The following is an 8,793-nucleotide window of genomic DNA, read 5'->3' as shown; positions in this document are numbered from 1 at the left end:
CTGAGAGACGTTCCTCAGCCCCAGGGATCTTGGGTCGTGTGCGGACCAGTCCATCACAAGTGGAGGCAGTGACATTTGTCTGTCTGTGTGGGCCCTTTTATGTAAGTGTGGATGGAAATGAGTGTGAATGAGTAAGGGTTTAAACTGCAGCTGGACTGCTGGATATTTCTTTGGAATGCTGTTATCTGTTTCCCTCCATTTAGCAGCAGGGGAAGGGAGGAGGAGGGAAACAGATAACAGCATTCCAAAGAAATATCCAGCAGTCCAGCTGCAGTTTAAACCCTTACTCATTCACACTCATTTCCATCCACACTTACATAAAAGGGCCCACACAGACAGACAAATGTCACTGCCTCCACTTGTGATGGACTGGTCCGCACACGACCCAAGATCCCTGGGGCTGAGGAACGTCTCTCAGCAGCTGTCCCCTAGGAATTTTGGGAAGCAGCCCTCCTGGTCCCCACCCCAGTCCCGACAGGGCAAAGAGAAATGCCTTTAGCAGCGTCCCACTGAGGGCGGTGAGGGTGTGCGGACAGCTACACTTACCCCATAGAGTACTCACCAGCCACACTCAGATCCAATCCCCCTCCCCAGCAGGACTCACAAGCCACTGCCACGAGACCTCATGGCACTGGCTGGGAGTCTTCCCAGGCTCTCAAAGTCCTTCAATAGATGGCCCAAACCCGTTGCTACCCTTGAGACCTGGCCTCCACGGCTGCCTTCCAGAGGACTTCTTTCCTCCTCCGAGAGTCGAACAGGGCGATTGGCCCTTGCTCGGAGGGGAGAAAAAAAGAAAACAGGATGCTCAGGCAGAGGAAAAAAAAATGGGTTTAATCCACAACACCTGGCTGCCTTAGGTAGCTAGAATCAGAGGGGCTGAAACAAAAGTGATTTTGGGGGCACCTCCCATCTGACTCCCGATACCCAGACCATACCGTGGGATGGGTGGCTTGATCACAGAGAAAGCAGCCAAAGGCTGACCTCGCTGAGGCCTCCAGTGAAATGACCTAAGCCATGCCAATTGTTCTGAGCATCAGTTTATTGAGCTGGCCAGCAACAGTCTCCCAAGGAAACCTTAGGAGAGCTGCCCTGACCATTGGGAAAGGGGGAATATTTAAAGTAAAAAACTGCCAAAAATAAGTGTGGGAAACAAAATTAGTCTTGTGGGAAGTAAAGTTAGTCTGACAATGGTAAATAAGCACATCCGTTGTAGCCAGGCCTTGGTCTGGACAGTTGTATAGTCCTTACCCTGATTTATTGTGAGACCCAGAGGTCCAGGATCATTCTGACATCTTATCAGGAAGTATGGCCAGGTCTGTTTCTCACAAGAGAGGGGCTCCTGGTTAAGCACATACGAGTTCAGGAAGAATTCAGTAATTTTCCAAACTTGTTACATACAGGGGCTTAGTATATGAGGCCATGGGCATTTCAATCCCTTCTTTTTCTTCTTTTCCTTTTTACCTCTTTCTTTTCTTTCCCCTTCTTCCTTCCCCCTTCCCTTTGTAAAAGCCAGCTTAGCTACAACCTATTTTAAAATTTCCTTTTCCTGTAGTTTGAAGCAAGCACTTATCTCTGCACTGTTTTCTCCCCCTCTTCCCATAAATCATATGTACTTCTATGCCCAAGAAGATGTTGTCCCGCTTTTAAGGACAGTCCAATCTAAATGACCCTTAGGCAACCTGTCAGTCCTTGCCCGCATTTCAGTAACTGCTAGAGTTTTAAAACTAACAAGACCTTGTAGATATACTAAGCCTTCTCATATGCAATGTTTTGTCTTCCTTTCCACAGATGTAAATAAGATGGTTTGTTTCTTTGTGCAGATAGAAACCACTTCCCCCTTTGATTAACAGCTTAATAAAAATGTGGGCAAGTCTTATCTGCTGAAGTCAATAAAGTGGTTTCTCCCTTTGGCCAACTGCTTAATGAAAGTGTGGGCAAGCCTTACCTGCTGAAGTCAAGGAGTGGGCTTTTATTCCACAAATACTTTGCATATAGTAGGTGATCCATGAATGTAGATGGGATGGAAATTGAAGGGTGGCCCTTCTCAAATCTGTCACAGACCTCTTATCTTACAGAGAGTTTCCGGGAGATCTGTCCTGCAGGCCACGGTTACACTTATTCCAGCTCAGATATCCGCCTGTCCATGAGGAAAGCAGAGGAAGAAGAGCTGGCCAGAAGTTTGGAAAAGCATGGGGAGAGAAACAAGACTCTCACCTGGCCAGCCAGGAGGCAACCCCTTCGGGAAATGACAGCCAGCCAGTCTGAAGCTATGCCCACATCTGCCAAAGGTATGGTGGGACCAGATGCTAAAGGGGTCTGGGGGCAGGATCCCCTGGATTACTTAGTCCTCACAGGCATCAGGGCACTTCCTTAGGTCCAAATTCTAACTGTAGAATAAGACGGGAAGATCAGTGTCCCCTCTCTAGGAAATCTAGCCTTTGTGGGAATTCACCCAGACTCCTTGAAGAGGTTGTTTAGTTTCCTTCTTTCCCACCCTAAGGCTGGATCTGGCCATGTCCTAGGGAAGATGGAAAAGCTCTGCAGCAGGCCCTCACTGTCTTCTTTCTAGTTCCAGCCACACCAAGGAGAGTACTTTCAATGTTGCCATGTCTCCAAATCTTGCCAATCCTGTAAAGCATGCCAGGTAGTGAATTTCCCAGAGCTGGCTGCTGCTACATTTGCCAAACAGCTGGATCATGTCTCTAGCCCTTGGGAGTCTAAATGATGCTTCTGTTCTTTTTTCTTGGACATGGAGCCAGAGTATAGTATTGATTGCCCTAAAAACAAAATCTGAGGGGCAGCTAGGTGGTGAAGTGAACAGACCACCAGCCCTGGAGTCAGGAAGACCTGAGTTCAAATGGGGCCTCAGACACTTGATGCACTTACTAGCTGTGTGACCTGGGGAAAATCACTTAACCCCAATTGCATTGCCTTTCCCCTCCCCCCCAAAAAAAAAGTCTGAGCTCTAGGACTCTGTAGATAGGGTCCTGGAGTTTCTGATGGAAGGTTACTTCTGACACCAGGGAATTTTGGTCTGGTGGGTCTTGGAGAAGGCTGAAACCAGTGTCATTGGGAGAGGTATAGTCATGCTAGATATGCAGGCAAGCAACTGATCTGGAATGACCAAATAGGTGTCTGGACTAGGGAGAAGGTAATTCTTTAAAATCCAGTTAGACAGGACCTGAGTTAAGACCTTCTTGAAGTTAAGAGAAACCAGGGCAGGCAGGTTAGACATCTAGGAGAGGTAGATAGGTATGTATCTCTGTTAAAAGAAAAATTCATTGTTTGGGCTTTCTACCTGATTAATGAGGCAAAACTCAGGAAAAGAGAATTAAAAGAGTTCAAAGTAGCAACGTGCTGAAGGGTTGATCCCTGGAGATCAGCAAGGGATTCAAGGCAGAGCCAAATTTTATCGAAATAAGGCAAAGACAATTTGAATGGGTCCATGTCAGCAGAAGGCAATGGGCCATTTCGTCTCATCTCCTCTCCATGGTAGCAGGTACGTTCTGTCTAACTAGTAAGGATAAGAACTTCACCGATACATGCCAAATTGCAGGCAATATATAAAAGCTGGCTAGACTTCCACTTTCCCCAAGCCTGATTGACAAGTGGGGCTGAGAACAATGGGTCACAGAGTCAACATAATCTTCCATATCTTCTTTCCTTTTGGAGGTTAGGGAAAGGCTGAGGAGCTAGGGAAGGAGACCAAAGCAAAGGATAAAAGCAGCTTTGAAGCAAAGGGAAGAGAGAATATCTAATAGTAAGGAGTGGTCAACAGGGTCAAAAACTGCCGAATTTCCCACAAAGTCAAGGACAAAACACAACAAAAAGATCATTGGCTTTTAGAAAGTAGGTCATTGCTGAAGTTAAGTTGCAAAAGGTTGAGGAGAGAAAATGGAAGCATTGGAAATAGACATCTTTTAATTTTAAACTTTCAAATTAAATAAATGATTAAGCAGATAATTAGAAACTTTTTTGAGGGGGGAAGGCAAGGCAATGGGGATTAAGTGACTTGCCCAAGGTCACACAGCTAGTTTAGTGTCTAGTGTCTGAGGTCACATTTGAACTCCGGTCCTCCTGACTACATGCCGGTGCTCTATTCACTGCACCACCTAGCTGCCCCTAGAAACTTTGGGAAAAAAACTTAAATAAAATTAAATTTAAAAATTAAAAGACGAAATACCCAATAAAATGAACCATAGACTTTCTGTAGAAGAGGAAGCAGGGTGGAGAGGGCTTGTACATAAAACTATGGATCTCTTTTATGTAGGACTTGCTTTTCTTTTTAAAACATAGATTAAATTCATCATGTAACTTTTAAAGCTGATCTGCTTGTCTGCAATTTCTTCTCGTCTGTTCTCTTCTCATTTTGGAGATGGGAACCCTACTCCTAACTCCTTTTTCTCTCCCACTTCTCTTCTCAACTGAAGAGAAAAGAAAAGAAAAATATGCATAGTCAAGCAAAACATATTCTTGAATTGGCTATGTCCAAAAAAATATGTATCTGGTACTGCACGATTTTATCACTTCTCTGTCAGGAGGCAGATAACATGCTTTCTCCTCAGTCCCCTAAAATCATGGACAGTCATCATATCCATCAGAGTTAATAGAGAGTTTTAAAAGAAATTTAGCAGCAAAGGGAAGTAGAGAGATGGAATAAAAGATGAATGGGGTAGAAGAGCCAATAAAGGCTCTTCTATTATTTATTTATTTATTATTTATCTAATTATTAGTAGATACTTAGTGACATAGGAGGAAAGGGTTGGGAGAACAGGTCAGGAAGTGAGGTAGGAGCCCAGATCACTTCTCCCTGCACTGACACTCATCTTTCCCTTTACAGGTGACTCAGAGGATGGCCAGGTAATTCTCCCAGCGGGGAAGTTTGGGTCATTTGGAGTTAGGGAGGTGGGAGGACATACACATTCAGGCACTGTGCTAAACTCTGGAGATGCAAAAAGAAGCAAAAGATAGTCCCTGCCCTAGGAACTCACGATCTGATGGGGGAGACACCTTACCAAAAATACATATATGTGATAAGTGGGAAATAATTATGAGAGAGTGGGTGCTAGAGTAGGATGAGTTGGGAAGGACTTCCTGTAGGAGATAGGATTTTAGGAGGGATTTAAATGAAAGATAGACAAGAGAAGCGAGGAGGCAGAGCATTCTAGGAAAGGGGAGAGCCAAAGAAAATACCTGGAGTTGAAAGATGGGACATCTGGTTCATGAAATAGCCAGGAAGCCAGTGTTACTGGATTGAAGAATTCGTGGGGTGAGGGGTAAGGTATAAGAAGACTGGAAAGGAGGGGCAGCCAGGTGGCTCAGCGAGTAAGAGCAGCGGCTCCAGTGTCGGGATGACCTGGATCAAATCCGGGCTCAGATACTCAGCACCACACCCAAAAATAACTGGCCGTGTAACCTTGAGCAATTTATTAACCCCGAATGCTTTAAAAAAAAAAAAAAAAAGAAGACTGGAAAGGTAGGAGGGGTCTAGGTTCTGAAGGGCATTGAATGCCAAACAGGATTTTGTATTTGATGCTGGAGGCGACAGGAAGCCGTTGCAGTTTGTTGAGGATGACATGGTTGGGTCTGTGCTTGCTAGGTGTTTCTACGTGTTTCTAGGTAGCATTTACATGTCATCATAGTGGTATGTAATTGATGGAGAACTAACCTTGAAGTTAGGGAGACCTGTGTTTAAGTCCCGTCTCTTTGATTCCTACTGGCTGTATAACCCAGGACAAGTCACTTAACCTCTAGGCGACTCTAAGACTATAAATTGCAGAGCAAGTGCTGACCTTCATCAGTAAAGTGATTTCCTTCATCTGGGCATTCCTTATGTCAATGAAATCACAGCTCTAGTCCCTATTCTTATTTGGAGAAATTAAGAAATGGGATGGAGTTGATTCTTGGGGATGGGATGGGCTTAGCTCTAAAAGGAAGGAGGAGGGGGAAGGATTGCTATCCTAAAAAGAACTAGCATCACATCCATTTATGCTCCCACCCCAGGTGTCAAGCATTGAACCTGAAGGTCTACAAGAGCCTTCCTTGATCTTGGCATGGGTAGAACATGCCTAGGGAACCCATTCCTTTTTTTTTTTTTTGAGAGGCGATTGGGGTTAAGTGACTTGTCCAGGGTCACAAAGCTAGAAGTATCTGAAGTTGGTTTTGAACTCAGATCCCTCAAACTCCAGGACTGGTACTCTACTGAGCTACCTAACTACAACTTAGGGAACCCATTCTTGATTCATTCTGTAGACATCCTTTCTACATCTCCCTCATCCTCACTGCTGACTTAGTATTCCTGTCCCTATTTGTTACTGAAAGCAGAAACGTGAAGTAGGGATACCTCGGCCCTGCCTTTAACTTGTTTAAGAACTTTAGCTTCCAGGGGCAGCTAGGCAGTGCAATGAATAGAGCACAGGCCCTGGAGTCAGGAGGACCCTGAGTTCAAATCCAGCTTTAGACTAGGTGTGTGACCCTGGGCAAGTCACTTAACCCTAATTGCCTTTTTAAAAAAAGACCTTCAGGGCAGCCAGGTAGCACAGTGAGTAAGAGCACCGGCCCCAGAGTTGGGATGACCTGGAATCGATTCCAGGCTCAGATACTCAGCACCACACCCAGAAATAACTGGCCATGTAACCTTGAGCAAATTACTTAACCCCAATTGCTTTAAAAAAAAAAAAGAGCTTCAGATTCCCCTCACTGTGGAGGGAGATTCCTCCCATCAGGAATTTACTTGTAAGAGCTTAGTACATCTTCCAAGGATGTTATCTCTGAAACACGAAGCTGTATTATTTATATTTGAAACTCCTTTTTTGCTTCTTCCTGACCTCCAATCTGGCTAAAGTACTGTTCCTTTAATGGTCTTATGGCCTCTCCTTAGTGACCTCTGAATACTTTCCTCCGAATCCACACCCTTACTCTGGCACCCTCCCTTCCCCTCCCCCATATTTCTACTGTCAAGTTCTCTCAAAAACGGAACTCAACCATCTCACCCCTGCTATGCCTAGATCCCCCTTTCATCCTTTGCCCACTCCCACTCTACCATTTCCTCTCTTTGCTGTGGTTATGGCTTTCTCTGCCTCCCTCCTTGCTTTTCTTCACCATCTGATGCCCGCTCTTCCTACATTGTTATTTATATTGCAGGTGTCCTTCCACTGTCTTCTCTCTCCATATAGTGGGTCAGCTTCAAATTCAGGTTTCCTTACTGGGACTCTCTTCTCTTTTCCTAGGAGTGCATCTTGGTATAATGGAGAGAGTATTGGATTTGTACCCAGAGGCCTTGGGTTTGAATCCTACCTCTTGCCACTTAATATCTGTGACCTTGAGTAGGTCACTTAACCTCTGAGCCTGCAAAATTAGAGAATTAGATTAGATAACTTCCAAGGTCCCCCTTAATTATAATGTTATGATTTTATGATCTTTCTAGAAGATACCAGGTACCCTAGACCAATATCTTTTTTCTCCAGAGTTTACTTGGGCTGGGTAGTTGGTTAAGAAGTGAGAACTGCATTTTCTTCAGTAGAAAAGAGTACTCACATTACTTTTGGGCTAATGAGGTTGTCATTCACTAAGGGATGTGTGGTACAGAAAGAAAGGTGAGGTTGGCCTGTGCTCCTGTTTGCCCCACTGACTTTCTCTGGCACTTAGAAAAAAGTTAATTTGCTTCCCTGTATCTCCAGTTCCTTGTCTGTACAATGGATACACTGGTATCCCAGGAGAGCAGAAGGGAAGAGTTGAAGAAACAAATAAGGTTTTGCCTGGGCTGTTTTGAAGAGGAGCCTCAGTGAGAATTATCCAAGTGTATTTTTTTGAGTTAACCAGGGAGGGATTGGGAAAGGATGGAGGTAAGTGGGATGCTAGAAGGAAGAAAGTTTCTTGATGGTGACAGAGAAATCCTTCTGAAATCTGCTCCCCCTGCACCCAGCCCCATCATAGAAATGCCAGGACTGATCTCTGCTCATCTTTCAACTTGAACCCCACAGATCACTGCAACTTCTGACTCTGTGCCAGCCTGGAGCCTGGGTAAGTAAATACCTCCTGGTGAAACAGAGGGAAGAAATAAAACCAAACTAGCCTGAAACATGAACCCTTTCGGGAAGCTTTGGGGGGCTCAAGAACAGTGGACAAAAGGATGGGGAAGAAGGTGACTGTCAATTCTGTGGTGAGCATCTGAACCCCTCAGGAACCTGAAAGGGCTAGAAACCAAGCCTCATCCCAAGGTTCCCTCTTTCCTCCACAGCACCCTCCATAGCAACGCCATCTACACCACTTCTTGGGCAGGTGACTCCAGAGCCTCAGGAAGAGGAGGAAGACACATCTATCTTCAATGTGGCCTTAACACTGAGCAAAGGTACATGTCTGGGCCCTCTGTGAAAACAGCAACTTGGGACTGTCTGACTCAGAGGTCAAAGCCCAGAGCTCTTTTCTAGAAGCAAAAGCACCTGCATCCTGAAACCTGGTAGAAGAATCTGACAGTCTTCACTGACCTCTCTGAGGGTTTGGAAGAGTCTTTTCCTTTCCTCTCTCCAGGCCTTCAGGATTCCTGGCTCAATAATGAAAAAAACATGGGATCTCCCTTAGGGATACAGCATTCACATCTGGTGTCTTTAGTCAGCTCCAGGGTGTTGAGTGAGGGATTGGGGGATGAACAGGGAGGGGAAAGCAGAAATCTCTTTGATGGGGGAGAGGGCAGGGGATTATAGCTTCCCTTGGATGCCTGTGGGGAAGGGGCATCATAGAATCTCCCCAGGGATATTAGGAGAAATTCCCAGAGAAGGGGGATAAGTAAGTCCC

General features: G+C 45.2%; 1 protein-coding gene across 1 annotated transcript in view; it reads left to right on the top strand.

Moving 5' to 3' along the window:
- Positions 1 to 8,793, top strand: part of LTBP2 (latent transforming growth factor beta binding protein 2) — a 204,309-nt gene that overhangs the window by 160,778 nt on the left and 34,738 nt on the right. Inside the window, exons 12-15 of the mRNA XM_069092220.1 lie at positions 2,076 to 2,288; positions 4,841 to 4,860; positions 7,983 to 8,022; positions 8,240 to 8,350. Of these exons, the coding sequence (XP_068948321.1) occupies positions 2,076 to 2,288; positions 4,841 to 4,860; positions 7,983 to 8,022; positions 8,240 to 8,350 (384 nt within the window). The remainder of the gene's footprint in view (positions 1 to 2,075; positions 2,289 to 4,840; positions 4,861 to 7,982; positions 8,023 to 8,239; positions 8,351 to 8,793) is intronic.

Source organism: Petaurus breviceps, unplaced genomic scaffold (assembly GCF_028583685.1).
Source record: "Petaurus breviceps papuanus isolate PSGF00001 unplaced genomic scaffold, PetGlider_PUasm1.0 189, whole genome shotgun sequence".
Classification (NCBI taxonomy): domain Eukaryota; kingdom Metazoa; phylum Chordata; class Mammalia; order Diprotodontia; family Petauridae; genus Petaurus; species Petaurus breviceps.
This window is presented reverse-complemented; position numbering and strand designations above follow the sequence as displayed.